At 40.5% G+C, this 16,334-nt stretch overlaps 1 protein-coding gene across 1 annotated transcript in view; it reads left to right on the top strand.

Annotated features, from left to right (window-relative positions):
• The window catches only part of LOC140907821 (sodium channel protein type 5 subunit alpha), a 105,672-nt gene that overhangs the window by 38,725 nt on the left and 50,613 nt on the right, over positions 1-16,334 (top strand). The window contains 4 exon segments of the mRNA XM_078851859.1: positions 6,319-6,548; positions 7,204-7,398; positions 9,948-10,301; positions 13,886-14,344. Of these exon segments, the coding sequence (XP_078707985.1) occupies positions 6,319-6,548; positions 7,204-7,398; positions 9,948-10,301; positions 13,886-14,344 (1,238 nt within the window).

Raw genomic sequence — 16,334 nt, 5'->3', positions numbered from 1 at the left:
GCTATTCCAATTTCTGGGCCTTCACATCAACCACAAAAAATCCATACTAACCTCACTACAGAGAATAGACTTTATAAGAGCTACTCTAGACTCCACAAGCACGAGCCTACCTACCAAAAGAGAGAGTCTCCATCCTATCCAACAAATATCAGCTTTACAGTGCAGCCCAGAAACAACAGTGAGGACTTGTCTACAGGTCTTGGGCCATATATTGGACTCCATGTATGTGACTCCTCATGAGAGTATGCACCTCAGGTGCCTCTAGACATGGATAAGAACAGTGTATACCCCTCAAAAGACACAGAGTTTCCAAACGTGTCACAGTGCCTTGGAAGCTGTTGGACTCTTGTACTTGGTGGAAGGACCCAAGGCGGGTCTGTGATGGAACCCTGTTTTTGTATCCAGCACTTCCGAAGATCCTCACAACACATGTGTCTCTGAAAGGATGGGGAGCTCACCTATAGAGGGAGACAGCACTGAGCAAATGGTTGGCACAGGAATTGGCACTCCATATCAATATCCTTGAGCTAAAGCAGTACAAGATGTTTGCCAACATTTACTTCACTCCATATGAATCACTGTCAGAATAATGCTGGACAACAGCGTACTAATGTATTACAGGGCAGAGCAAGATCCCAGTCCTCATGTGCAAAGTCGTTATGGCTGTGGAAATGGTGCATCTCCCATCAGATAGACTGCTGATATTTCTATCTAGCAGGCCTCCTGAATGCAATTGCAGAATCCCTGAGTCTACACTTCTGGCAGGATCACAATGGGAGCTTAAAGACTCTGTCTTCCATGGTGTTTGCCAGACTTGGGGTATACCGGGGTAGACCTCTTTGCCACCATGAATGATGCAAAATGCCATCTGTTCTACTCCAACGGAGGTTATGGCCTCCACTCTGATGGATACCATGGCCCTGAATCCTTCTTTATGATTACCCACCTATACCATTAATCCTCAAGATCCTTCTCCAGCTGTCCCAAGAAGGAGCAAGTGCTATTCTTATTGCACCTGGTTAGCTGAAACAGGTGTGGTATTCAGACCTCATCCACCTCTTAGAGGTAACATCTCTCAGACTTCCTATCACAAAGGACCTAGTGACACAGAACTCCTCCATCCCAGCACTTCCTCCCTGAATCTGAAAGCATGGCTCCTCAATGGCTCTCAAACATGGAACTGACCATTCTGGATAGGGTTCAGTCAGTTCTTTTATTCAGTAGAAAGCCCAGTGTTCACAAGACTTACCTCCAAAAGTGGAAGTGCTTCCAATCCTGGTTCTGCCTTTCATCTTCTCTATACTTGGAAGTTCCACTTTCCAAGATCCTGCACTACCTGGGTCCCTCAATGAGCTCTATCAGTGTACCTCTGGCTGCCATCACAGCCTTCACTCACCCATCCAGAACTTCTCAGTCTTTGCCCACCTGACAACAACCAGATTTCTCAAGGGTCTATACAACTTGTTTCCTCCCATGGGACAGCCGGCCCCAAAATGGGACTTCAGCCTGGTTTAAATACTCTACAAACCCACCCACCCCACTCTTGGAACCGATGGCAGCCTGGTCCCTCCTCCATTTCTCCCTCAAAATTTCATTTCTAGCTGCCATCTCTTCAGCAAGTGAATGTGGGAGCAGGGAGCACTCATGGCAGACCCACCATGCCCCACCTTCTACAAATACAAAGTTATACTATGTCCCCATCCTTGCTTCCTACCAGTTTTCTACCCAAAACTTCATGCCTCCAGAGAAGAATCAAGCCTTCGTTTACTGGCTGTTGGGGCCCTTGCTTACAATCTGGACAGGACTAAACCATTCCAGACCTCTCCCAGGCTATCGATATCATCTGCAGATAGGATGAAGAACCAACTGATTTACACACAAAGGCTAAGAGGGTTTCAGGTTGTATCTTGACCTACTGTGAAAATGCTAGGGTGCATCCCCTTTACAGAGTAGCACAGCACATTCCACTGGAGCTCAGTCCACAGCTATAGCTCCTCTGAAGGACGTTGCCGTAGCAGAAATCTGCAGGACTGGTAATTGGTCTTTTATCGGTACTTTTGCCAAGCGTTATGCCATCTTATCTGCTTCCAGAGATGACGCTGCCTCTCGTGATGCAGTCCTTCAAACTGTCCTGAACTTACCTCCACAACACCTGTCTCCTCACTGAGTTACTGCTTGGGGGTCTCCTACAATGGAGGGCATATACTTGAAGAAGAAGAGATTAAGAACTTAAGTTACTATAAGGTAAGTAGAGATGTTTTATCCCTATGGGTGCTCCACTTCCCACCCTCCTTTCCTTCTACAGTGGAGTTGGCTTCATGATTAAGAAGGAACTGTGTGGTGGCAGGCTCATGCCTCCCTATATGTTCTCATTCTGAGCACAAGGTGCTGCTCTGCCCAGGCATGTGCCCGCAGACACTGCTTTGCAGTCTTCAGCTGAGAGCACACCAGCATGCTCACATCCTTTGGTGGAGCACCCAAAGGGCCAAAACGTCTCAAAGCTACTGTAGTGCAAGGAGAGGTTACTTAGCAAAATTAAGCAAAATTAATTCTGACATTCCCTAACTTTTTAGTGCTTGACTTTGCCACCTTAAAATTCTTTTTTACTTTTTTAAAAATATGTTATATAGTGGGTTGGTAGCATCACATATTATTAAGGTTGCCTGACACTTCCCATTATAAGACCCTATTTAACTTTCTTATCACTTTGCCAAACTTTAACCATGCAGGTTGAAATTTTACATGCTGGGTGTGTGCCTCAGGCTGATCATTTCTGGGAAATTTCAGCCAAAAGGGTTTATCGATGTCCAAGAACCATGCTAGGAAAAATATGTTGTTTTGCCCATGTTAAAAAATCCTGGCAACCTTTCTTTTGAGAAGCTTTACCACCCATATGCTTTGAAGCATGGGCCTGAAATTGGATAGGAGGTGACCTTTGGGGTGGGAAGGAGATTGGTACTGGTTCGGGGAAGAGACTGGGAGCTGGGGAGGGAAATGGAGAAAGTGATACTGGGAGCCAATGTGTTTGGGAAGACTGAGAGGAGACAAGGCAATGGTGGGGAAGATTAGGATTGGCTTGGCAAGGAAAATGAAACTAGGAACCAGTGAGGGAGAAAGAGGTGGTCTGGTAGGGGAGAGACATCTAATAAGGAGTCGGAGTTTGGGGGAAGAACTGGAGTGTACTAGGATTGGTATGAGAAGTCTCTGAAGTGAAGAATGGGATTGGCTAGGTGAGGACAATGGGGCTGTGAGGAGGAGCCAGAGTTCCTGTCAATTTACTGTCTTGCTGAATGACAGAGCAGAAGGAGTCAACCTTGGGGGTGAGGGATGGCCAGAAGAGTTTGTGCTGTCTAGAGCACATTCCCCACCAGAGCCTGGAATGGAGCTCGAGATTCTTCTGCTGTCAGCAAATGTCTCTGAAACCCATTGGCAAAATGTCTCATCCATCTCTGGTGCTAGGCCACGTAGAGGATAACAACCTACTATTGCTGGTTGCATGATTGCTACTCTGAAGAATTATATGCTGTCCCTGCTTCTGCCACAGAGTTCCTGTCTGATGTCAGTCAAGTCACCTAAACTAGTCTTTTCACAGGTGTTCACTAATTGTGTTTTCCTTACTTTCTGGCTGCCTGACTTGAGACCCTGGGTTCTGATTTGCAGAAGTAGTGAGCACACATAGCTGCCACTGCGTTCATTGGGAGCTGTGTTTTGAACATATGTAATAATAATTCTATATCTTTCCTCATCTCGTATTTTTGACAGGTTTCCATTCCCCATGCCATGATATTGTACCAATTAGAACTGTGCACCACCCTTCCTTTTGTCCTGACCACTTTTTGTCAATTGAGTTGGCCATATAGTGTTGGAAGCCCTATCTCCCCTCTTCTCCCACTGCCAAGGCTCCTATGTATGAACATTTTTGGCTCCATCATCCATTTGGGGGGGAATTATTTTAAAAATATTATTTACTATACCCTTCTTGGAAGCATTAAAAGTAAATCATAGAATTATAGGACTGGAAAGGACCTCGAGACATCATATAGTCCAGTCCCCTGCTCTCATGGCAGGACTAAGTATTATCTAGACTATCCCTGACAGGTGTTTGTCTAACTTGCTCTTTAAAATTTCCAATGATGGAGATTCCACAACCTCCCCAAGCAATTTATTCCAGTGCTTAACCAACCTGACAGGAAATTTTTCCTAATGTCAAACCTCACAACACACCTGCTAATACATCCCAGAATGATGTTTACTTTTTTGCAACAGTGTTACACTGTCAACTCGTATTTCGCTTGTGAAGTCACTATTACCCCCAGATCCCTTTTTGCAGTAGTCCTTCCTAGGCAGTCATTTCCCATTTTGTATGTGTGCAACTGGTTGTTCCTTCCTAAGTGGAGTACTTTGCATTCGTCCTTATTGAATTTTATCTTATTTACTTCAGATCATTTCTCCAGTTTGTCCAGGTCATTTTGAATTTTAATCCTGTCCTCCAAAGCACTTGCCACCCCTCCCAGCTTGGTATTGTCCACAAATTTGATAAGTGTACTCTCTGTGCCATTATCTAAATAATTGATGAAGATATTGAACAGAACTGAACCCAGAACTGATCCCTTCACTCGATATGCCCTTTCAGCTTGACTGTGTACCACTGATAACTATTCTATGGGAATGGTTTTCCAGCCAGTTATGCACCCACCTTATGGTAACTCCTTCTAGGTTTTATTTCCCTAGTTTGTTTATGAGAAGATCATGTGAGACAGTATCAAAAGCCTTACTAAAGTAATGATATACCACATCTACTGCTTTCCCCCATCTACACAGCTTGTTACCCTGTCAAAGAATGTATACATATAGATTTCACATAGATTACCCTCCCCCAACACAAATACATGCACTCGGAAAGCTGATGTGTAGCAAGTCCAATAGTGCTGCATGTATGTTATTAATTACCCTGTACTTGTGGATGTTCTCAGTGATGCACATCTTGGTAGCGCACTGTGTGATTATCGTACAGTCAGAAAATTCAGTAAGATAGTCAATTAACAAAAATCATATCCTTATCTATAACAGATACCTAATTTATCCAGAGACAAATCTATTATCTGAATGTGACCCCATATGCCTGAACATCAAGCAGCACATATCACAATATCAGTATATTATCTGTATTACAATATATATTGCATTTAGTGCCCGGCCATCCTACAAAGTCTGTCAAGAAGCAATGTTCCCATATCAGTATTTGCTGCCACCCATGTGCAAATTGGAAAAGAGTTTCTATTCTGCTTTTGGAGGGGAGGACACACTGTATCTATATATCTCCTGAAGTGTGTGAGATTTGTTTGTGGCCACTTCTCTTTTTAGAAAGACAATGTACATCTTTCTTCAGCATACCCATAAAGTGAGTAAGCCATGTATACAACAGTGTTCTTCCATCTGCTTATGATGGAAAAATAGGCTAGCAGTTGTTTGGTGTAATTTAACACCCAGACTTTTTTAAAAAAAGTGCAACTTATATCCTTTTACTCAAATGCATTCCATACATCAGATGGAAAAATCATACCCTTCTTTTTCCATCACTCAATGAGATCCTCCAAGATAGCTGTTAACCTTACTTTCAGTTTCAATAACCCTGTCCAAATCTACTGGCAGTCTGGAGCTTAATAAATGTTGCCTATGTGTTTGTACTGAGTTTTGCCTCTGGTATTTAGACTTTAAGTGACCTGAAACTTTTGGAAAATACAGGAGTGTTTACATGTGCATGTGAATTAGACCTAATCAAAATGTAACTGTAATACTGTTTCACTTTGGCACTAATCAATCACTGAGCTGTTTGTTGCATTCAACATGGTTATTAGTGATATTGCACACAAAATGTATTCTATACAAGTGGGGGAGAAAGCACAAAAGTAGTTTTAATTTTTATATTTCTTGGCGAATTAGAAAGCAAGGTGTCACCCCAGTCATATTTTTCCAGTGTTGTAGACAATAGGAATGTATGTCTAAAATGAATAAGGTTCTGATTAAAAGCCCATTGAAATTCAGTGGATTTTGAATCAGGCCTTGTCTGAAGAGAATGAGTTTAAATATTAATTCACTGATCTGGGGTTTGTTTAAAAAAAGAATGGAAGGCTGAGAGAGTGCTGAGAGAGTATATAGAAAATGAATGATATGATTGGAAAAAGGCTCAAGAAGATGTGATGGGTTTTGGGTTTCATTTTTCTGTGCTTTCATTAGTTGCCGTTCTTCTCTTGTCACATAGGACAGCACTAATTACCTGGTTATTGGTTTGTTTTCTTTGTCATTTGTAACTTGAAGAATCGCAACAGAAATGCCCTGCCCGCTTGAAGGACTTTGCCCTAAAATATCTTATTTGGGACTGTTGTCCACTGTGGTTGAGAATCAAGAAAAAGGTGACAATTTTAGTAATGGATCCATTTACTGACCTCACCATCACTTTTTGCATCGTGATGAATACGATCTTCATGGCACTAGAGCACTATAAAATGAGAAGAAATTTAAAATTCATGCTTGACGTAGGCAACAAGGTAAGTGAATTCTGACATTCACTATCAAGAATGAATTTATGTGTATTTCTACCCAGGATACAAAGAATGGTGGTAAGAACAAAAGATTCATTTATTCATTCTCTGTCTATTAATTTCTGGGATATGGGATTCCCAAATGTTACTCTTGTTTCACAGTAGTTCTAAACATCCTTTAGAATATGAGCAGACAAGGCTAGAATTTTTGTTGACAATCATAGAATCATAGAATATCAGGGTTGGAAGGGACCTCAGGAGGTCATCTAGTCCAACCCCCTGCTCAAAGCAGGACCAATCCCCAATTTTTACCCCATATCCCGAAATGGCCCCCTGGAGGATTGAACTCACAACCCTGGGTTTTATGATATACATGATAAAAGTAGGGTTTGCTGTTCAGACTTTACTGATGTACCTATATCTATGCTACTACATTTGTGGGCCAAGGGACGTACTGGCCGCCGCTTCCAGCAGCTCTCGTTGGCCTGGAGCAGCGAACCGCGGCCCCGATCGGCCAAACACAGCAGGTAAACAAATTGGCCCAGCCCGCCAGGGGCTTTCCCTGCACAAGCAGCGGAACGAGTTTGGGAACCACTGGTCTAGAGAGATGTGCTCACAGTACCTTTTAGGCAGACATGACTTACTGTTTCTTTTATCATAGGTCTTTACTGGAATTTTTACTGCAGAAATGGTCTTGAAAATCATTGCTCTAGATCCCTACTACTATTTTCAGCACCGCTGGAATATTTTTGACAGCTTAATTGTCACTATAAGCTTAATCGACCTGAGTTTACCCACCAAAGGTAAAGGAAGAAAAGAACGAGGAAACCTGTTAGTTTTACGTTCCTTCAAACTGGTAATGGCTCATATATATTCAGTCTCATAAAACTTTTTTTGCATGAATACAATAGAGAGGATTTTAGTTCCCTCATTCAGTGCAATTTCTACACCCTCATATTAGGAACTGGAAACTCATTTTGTCTAATTTCAAACCCATTTAAAACTTTGACAAACAAATATAGCATTTGTATTTCACTGTGAGATGATTTAAAAACATGGAATAAAAGGAGTACAAGAAATATCCAAAGTTAAGATATAGTTAATGTTGGAGGAGAGAATGAAAAGAATGAAAAACAAATTCAGAGAAACTGAGAAGGAAGAAATGGAGGAGAAAAAATGGAATAAAGACATATTTATACTGTATAATCCCTATACACTTGTGCTATCCTAGATTTTAGGGAGGTGGTTGGTTTATCTATTCATACACTATATTACAATCTTCTTTTTAGCTAGAAACACTTTTTAAAAAAACAAATAAAACAATCTTGGGAAAGATGTGATTTTTAATTTAAAGTGAAAATGGTTTGCAAACTCAATTTTTTCTGGTAAATCCTACAAACCCCTGAAATAGTGTTTCAGGTTCATGAAATCTTCAAAATGCATGTTTCCCCATCCTTACCTCATTTCAGTTTGGAATGGAAAGTTGCTGTTCTTCATATTAACTATTGCAACAGCAACTGCTATACCATCTCCAGCAACAATATTTAGTGTTGTCAACTAGTTCCTTCTCCCATGATGTACTTTTTGCAAGTTGTTCTTCTGCTTGTCAGAGACCATCACAGCAAGCAGCTTCTGAGGAGAAAACGTGTCAAAATTAAAGGAATGGCTGAAAAGAAAAGCAAATCATGTGACAAAAACTCTATATAACTTTTGAAATATAGGCATCTGACCCTGAGAGAGAGAAATGTGTGAGCTTTTCAAATAAACCAAACAGTCTCGGGCTAAGATTATTATTTTATAGTGCCCACATGAAAGAATGAGGATGTTTTTCTGAATCTAGGCCTCAGGCCCCACTCCTACAAACACTCCATCATGTAACTTTACACACATCAAGAGACTTGGAATTACTCTTGTGTGTAACTGTTCGCAGGATTGAGGCCTGTGTGATGGATTGGGTAGACAAAAGGAGGATATAACAGGCATCCTCATTTAAATGTTTTTAGGATGTCTCCTAAACACAAATTTAGGAAAGGCATCCCTATTCCAGAAAGCACTTAAGTATGTGTGTGTCAGTTAAACACATGCTTAAGTGCTTTCTTGAATAGGGATGGATTTAAGTGTCAGCTCAAGTGCTTTCCTGAATTGGAAATTTAGCGGGTATTTTGTGATTTGTTTGAAGGTATCTTACTTTCTCCCAATGCACAAACAGGGATGTATTGTATCTATATATAAACTATATAGGCACCCATTTTCCCATTTATTTATTTCCCCCTTTGCTGTACCAGTCTACTGTTGCCACCTTGTCAGTCATACTTGTTACTGGTTCTTCTTTGTGGTAATTTTTTTCTTTTTGATTAATTAGGATTTCTGAAAAAGATCCCATAAGAATTGTATTCATCAAGATTGGAGATCTATCATAACATTTATCTTTGAAGAAAGTTACTTACCTATTATTATTTTCTGAATACATTGTACTGTGGTTGTAATAGATCATTATTCACCAGCTCAGAATTATATGTTGTTGTTGTTACCATTTTATTTTCAAAATGGCAAGGAACTGACTTTTTAAAAGATTACAGGCTGACATTTGCCAGAGGCAGAGATCCTAAGTGTCATGAGATGTTATAACTTCTATAAATACAAAGAACAAGAATTACAGATAAGTGATTACCTTTCTGCATCAACATGTAGACCCTAATCGAGCAAAGTCCTTTAAGCACATGCTTAATTTTAAGCATGTAAGAAGAGCCATTGAAGTCACATGCTTAAAATTAAGCATATACTTTATGTGGCTTGCTTGTTTAGTGTCTGTGATACTGTGGTGATGGATGCTATAAAAACTTAAGATAGATCCTTGGCCTGATTTACAGAGGTGCTGAACAGCTATGACTCCTGTTTAAGTCCGTGGGAATTGTGGGTGCTCAGCATCTCTAAAATTCAGGACATTTGCATGTAAATATTTGGTTATTGAAAATGGAACTAAAGTACAGATTATGATAAACAGGAACTTAAGTTCTGATTCTAGAAGATGTGAAAGTGCAGGAAGAAGGAAATGCAACAGCTTGCTTGCCTGAGAAACTCACAATGGAAGGTGCTAATAAATTGCTACTAGTGGTATGGTAAACATTTATGTTATGGAATTGTGGAAAGACCACAACCAGGATTGTGGTATCATTGTGCTAAAAGACACACAGATGAAGAGAAGGTGACAAAGATATAACATATAAACAAATCAGTAGTCTATATTACATGGATCATATACTGACTTAAAATACCCTACATTTCATAGTGTTTGAGTAGTTTGAAATGTCTGCATAATGTTTTTTTTAACCATTTTTAAACAGTGCAAAATGAAGAATATCTAATCTTCTGTTGTCTAATGCTATGTTTTATGTTTATACACAGCTGAGGGTCTTCAAACTGGCAAAGTCCTGGACGACTTTGAATACACTTATTAAAATCATTGGTAACTCAGTGGGTGCCGTGGGTAACCTTACCCTGGTTCTGGTGATCATAGTCTTTATTTTTGCTGTAGTAGGAATGCAACTTTTCGGTAAAAGCTACAAAGAACATGCCTATAAAATAAGTAAGGATTGCAAGCCACGTTGGCATACAATGGATTTTTTCCACTCATTCCTTATTATATTCCGAATTCTGTGTGGAGAATGGCTTGAAACCATGTGGGATTGTATGGTGGTAGCTGAGCAACCATTATGCCTTATTGTCTTCTTGCTGGCCATGGTGATAGGAAACCTAGTGGTGAGTTTCCAGATACGTTTCTCTTTTTATTGCCTGTAGAGTATACAATATACTGACTTATAGAGATAAGGTAGGTGAGGTAATATTTTTTATTGGACCAACTTCTGTTGGTGAGAGAGACAAGCTTTGGAGCTTACACAGAGCTCTTCCTCAGGTCTGGAGTCAGCAGACCTGAAGAAGAGATCTGTGTAAATTCAAAAGCTTGTCTCTTTCACCAACAGAAGTTGTTCCAGTAAAAGATATTACCTCATCCACCTTGTCTCTCTAATATCCTGGGACCAATACAGCTACAAAACACTGCATAATCTACTGACTTGTCTTTCTATGAATGGTAGGTCTCCTACAGATGGTGGTAAAGGAGCCACACCATGTCAATTGTGCTCTAGTAAATCCCCTATTTATCTTTCACATGTGGAACTCATGTTCATATTTAAAATAAGACACTTTTTCAATATTGCATCACTGAACCTTTTCACAGACCAGTATTCATTCCAATGAGGAACAATTTTCTAACAGAAAAAAATTACTAGCAACAATTTTCTTTTTCATCTCAAGACTTTGGAAATAATCACGAAGGGCTGAATGCTCAAAAGGAGTTAGGCTCCAACTGTCTACTTAGGCTCCTAATTTCTGTTGAAATCAGTGGAAGTTACTGATAGATAATGGAAGTTAGGAGCCTAACTTTATTTTTAATAGTTTCCATTGATTTCAATGGGAGTTAGACGCCTAAATAGAAAGTAGGAACCTAACTCCTTTTGAGAATATATCACAACCTGTTTTTTGTTTAAGAACTTGTTTCTCTACTGAGTTATTTGCAGGCAATTCCTGGGCCCACACATGAACCCACTGAAATCAGGATTCTGTCAGAACATAGCTCAATGCAGGCTCATAATTTAGTTCTCTTTAGATGCAAGACATTGGATCTGCTTTTCCTCTTTCTTATAGTAGGCTAAATCAGAAGTAAATACGCTAAATCAGAAGTAAATACACTAAAATTAGTGTTGTTGCCCTACCGTAAAAGTAGAGTTCCTGAGAGAAAACTAACTCTCAGATGAAATTTTCGTTTCCAAAATTTGAATTACTTTTGTCGGCTTTCTGCGAATCAGTGGAATCTTGTTTGTTTGTTTGTTTGTTTTTAAACAAATATTAAGATGTGAACATTGTATTTTGTGTGGGAATAATAAAAACCTTAATCTGGAAGTAAGTTTGAAAGTACATATCAGTAATTTAAGAGCCCCAAATATTATAAAGATGTTTTAATTTATCCCCAAAACAAGCATTACAAACCCAGGATATTCAGAGAGAATGAAAAACATCAGCCTAGGATGTTTACATGGCATCCTCCCACGCATACTCCCACATTTGCAAACATAGTGCAGAATTAATATATATAAAAAAGACTCATAAGGGGGTACAAGACCTGATGCTTCTTTTGCTTACACCAGTGTCAGGAGTTACTCCATTGGAGGAAGTGCGAGGAGGATCATGACCAAAAATTCTCATTTTACATTTTAAAATAGTAGATTGGAGCTGGCAGTGATCTCTTTTTAGAGAAGCTTAGTGCAGTAAAGCCAGAAATACATAGGAGCCTGGGAATGAGAAAAGGGAAGTGGACAGTGTAACTTGGGTTCCACCAGTGGAATCTGGGTTGTGGGAGCTGCCAGTCTCTCTCTGGTGGAAGTCTGCTTGGAGATGTGAGGTTCATGGCTGACCTGCACAGCTCTAAATGTGGGCAGAGGAGAATCAGGATGGGTGAAGGACATGTTAATTAGTGCATCTTCTTCCCACAGAGCTCGTAGGGAGTCCTGGATGGAACTTACAGTTGTCAGAAATCTTTTGTGGCAGCAGGGTGAGGGGATGTATGATACCCACCTGGGGATGACCGTCTGTCCGAAAGCAAAGCATCATAAATAATCTGGGGGCTCTGTTCAGCTAAAGAATGTCCATCAGGGGACTTGATAACCAGCACCCGAAGGGTTTAAACACCAAGGAAGGGGTAGATTTATTTAGTGTGGGTTTTGGACCCAATGCAAATCCGAAGCAATTCCACTCAGGTCTGATGGCGTTTCCCTTAAGAAAACCATCATGAGACTAAAATCAGGCCCTTACTAGTCTTTACTATGCTGAATCTGTGCTCTTAGCCTAATACAGGGGGTGATAGTTCTACTGTACAAATCATCTCCAGCTTCCTTTTGCCAATTCTGGCCAGCGAAAGGAACCGTGCCCCCATAATTATATATATCAGTAACTTTGTAATTGTCTCCCCCTCAAGGAATTGATGGAACGTAATGATACACCAACTTTTATTTCTTTTACTCCACTTGGAAGTGCTCCCAGGAGACTGACTCTGAGGCAAACATTAAACGTTCTTCAGTTGCTAGGCCTCATAAGCTGCAGCACCTGGTGGATCCCAATATGCACTTGGTGAATTGTCTGCAAATTCCATACTCTTCCCAGTTCCCTCAGAGACACTGTCTCCCGGACCACCTTCTCACCAACATCCTTCCAGCTGCCATAAAATCTTCCCTCCTTCATCAACTCATCCTTCACAGCTGATACTATTAGAATTTATTCCCAGACAAACAATATGTTAAGCAGAAGGGTGCATAACAGTGTTTTAAAGGTAATAAACATTTTAAGAATGTTGCAACCATCCCCAAAACAAACTTTATAAACAGAACATTCAGGATTCAGGATAAACTTAAGGGAAATCTAAACATATTAAGATAAGGAAATGCATAGTTAATGCACCCAAACAACCTAACTCTTTCCTATAGTGATGCCAGGCAATAACCATAAAAATATTGATGTATTTTAATGCTTATTGTCCCAGGTTAGATTAAAGTGATTTTAAAAGACGTGTAAGATTTGTTTAATCTTTTTTCCCCCTCCACGTATCACCACAGGGCCAAGGTAAGGCTCTTTGTGTGCTGTACCTGGGCGTTCCATGTTTTGACTTTTTAAACTCAAGATTTATCTCTGCCAAGTTTTGCATAGATAGATAATACATGAATTGAAAACATTTAAGACAAGAAGTGCTGACAGAGAGTGCTACATTTTTTGTGTAATTTTAACTCATATATTAATGGATTTACTTGCAAATGCTCAGACAATTCATTTAATACTCAAAGAGTAAATGCTGTAATTTTGGGGAAGATGCAGAGTATTCTTCATACAAATATAAAAAGATTAAATTCTTGTTTGAAGAGCAAAACTCCACTCAGTCTTCACTATATAGTCATGACCACAATTTATTATTAATTTACCATTACTATTATTAACATTTTAAAACATGTTGCAGTAAAATTGTGTGATTTTCATACACAGGCCTGTATTACAGAAAGGGTCAGTTTTATGCCACAAAAATGTTTTTTGTTTTTTATTTTTTGGAGGATCATGAAAACATGCCCTTTTGAGATCTAAACATGCTCTATGAAAAATAATTTTATGAACCATAATTTTGTTTTGTCTTAAGGTTGATGCATTAAGAACAAATTGTTTAGAAACTGACTAATCTTCAAGCCTCCTATTTAAATTTCAAAATTATATTGCCATGATTTTCTTTTCACTTCAATTATTTTCAGGTTCTCAATCTGTTCATTGCACTACTGCTGAACTCCTTCAGTGCTGACAACCTTCAAGCACCTGAAGATGATGCAGAGATGAACAACCTTCAGATTGCATTTGCTCGGATCCACAAAGGACTTCGCTTGCTGAAACACTCAACATGGGATTACTGTTGTGGAAAGCTCCGGCATCCAAAGAAAGTCACCAAAAAGAAAATTAAATTAGCTGCTGAGAACACATGTGTGGAGATTGGGAAAGAAGGGAAGAAGTGTAAAGAAAATCACAGTAACAATGTGACTGAGAAAAATGGAGAACAATGCTCAGTTAGCATTCTTGAAGATTTTATCACCAACCCCAACATGTTTGTCTGCGTCCCGATTGCTGAGGCAGAATCTGATAGTGAGGACTATGAAGATGATGATGATAATCCAAGTACATTCACAGAAATGGAGAACAGTAAACAGGTAAGAAACCTAGTCAGGAAAAGATGTTTGAGACTACAGGCTCTTTAATGGAGCTGGCAAAGGCATAGCATGATCCAGTTGCAGGAAGATGAATTTAGAAAAAATCAAAAGAGAACTAAAATGTAATTTTTGAAAAGTGAGGGTAATTACCCATTGGAAGAACTTACCAAGAGGTTTGGTCAATTTTCTGTCTCTTGGAGTCCCTGTGGCTCTTCCACTTCAGGTATCAGGGCATCCTGGCGACGTCAATTGGAGATTTATGGTAGCAGTGTCCTCGCAGGTCGCGCAGTGCCATTGGTGCCGCGTCTAGCGTACACACAACCCGAGCCCTGCAGTTCCTTCTCAACTGTCCTCAGCTGAAGACGGAGCCCTGGGGCAATGTTCATCATTCTTCCAAACCTGTTGGAAAAAAAATAATGTAATTAGTTAGTCATATAGAAGGGTGTAGTTAGTGTAGTGTTAGTTTTTATTACCCCTAATCACCCCCCAAAGTTTAAGTTTATCCTCCCCACACTGGGGGCGGTTAACCATTAAGATGTCTGGCTCCGCAGGCTTTAAGCAATGCGGCTCCTGCCATGAAGCAATGCCCATTTCGGGCAGACACTCTTTGTGTGTTCGTGTTCTTGGGGAGGCGTATACTACTTCTTGACCCAGAAGAAGAATGGGGGATGGAGACCTATCTTGGATCTCAGGAAACTCAACAAGTTCGTACACACTCAGAAGTTCAAGATGGTGACACTGGGCACGATACTTCCAGTGCTGCAAAAGCGGGACTGGTTTTCAGCCCTTGACCTCCAAGATGCTTATTTTCATATTACCATATACCCTTCTCACAGGAAATTCCTGTATTTCACAGTAGGACACAAACACTTCCAGTACAGAGTACTGGCACCAAGAGTTTTCTCCAAAAACCTAGCAGTAGTAGCAGCACATCTACGCAAACAGGGAATAAAGATTTTCCCTTACCAGGACGATTGTCTTTTCAAAGGCCCAACTCAACAAGAAGTACTGTACTCAGTCCAGATGACAATTACACAATTCAGGGATCTAAGGTAGAGATAAATGAATGAAAATCCACTCTAATCCCTGTCCAACAACTGGACTTTGTTGGGGCACATCTCGATGCCATAGAAGCCAAGGCATCTCTGCCCCTGAACAGATTCACAACTCTGACAAACCTTATGTCAGAGGTACAGTTCAGCACCAAAATACCAGCTTGTACTGTCCAGCAACTGCTAGGACACATGGTGGCCACAACATTTGTGGTACAACACGCAAGACTACATATGTGCTACCTACAGGGCTGGTTGAGCTCAGTATACGTACCCAGCAAGCACAGCCTACCTAGAGACTCATCATATCAATCTACTAGAGCTAAGCACAGTCCGCAATGTCTGCAGACATTTCCTACATCACATAAAGAACAAATTCATGCACATCATGATCGACATTGCATGCATGTTTTACATCAGTCGCCAAGGAGGCGCTCGATCACACTTGGTATGCACCAAAGCCATGAAACTGAGGAACTGGTGCAAATACCACAACATAAACATTTTTGCCTCATACCTTCCCGGCTGTCAGAACGCAATTGCAGACACACTAAGTAGGTACTTCTCTCAAGACCATGAATGGGGGAGTCTTGCTGTCCATTTTCCACCAGTGGGCCCTCCCCTCATCGACTTGTTCACATCCCCAATGAACCACAAATGCGCAACGTTCCACTTGAGAGCGGGAATGGGACCCCGGTCACTGGGGGACAGCTTTCTCATCACATGGAATGCACACCTCATGTATGCTTTCCCACCAATTCCACTGATATCACATGTGATACACAACATAAGAACAGACAAGGCCAAGGTTATCCTCATAGTCCTGACATGGCCCAGACAAGCATGGTACCCTTACCTGATGCGCATAGCGATATGCACCCCTTGAGCTCTTCCTCATCATCTGAACCTGCTGTCTCAGAACAATGCTCGCACACTTTCCCTGAATCGAG

Source organism: Lepidochelys kempii, chromosome 2 (assembly GCF_965140285.1).
Source record: "Lepidochelys kempii isolate rLepKem1 chromosome 2, rLepKem1.hap1, whole genome shotgun sequence".
Taxonomy (NCBI): domain Eukaryota; kingdom Metazoa; phylum Chordata; order Testudines; family Cheloniidae; genus Lepidochelys; species Lepidochelys kempii.
The sequence above is the reverse complement of the archived record's forward strand: the minus strand, read 5'-3'. Positions and strand labels throughout refer to the sequence as shown.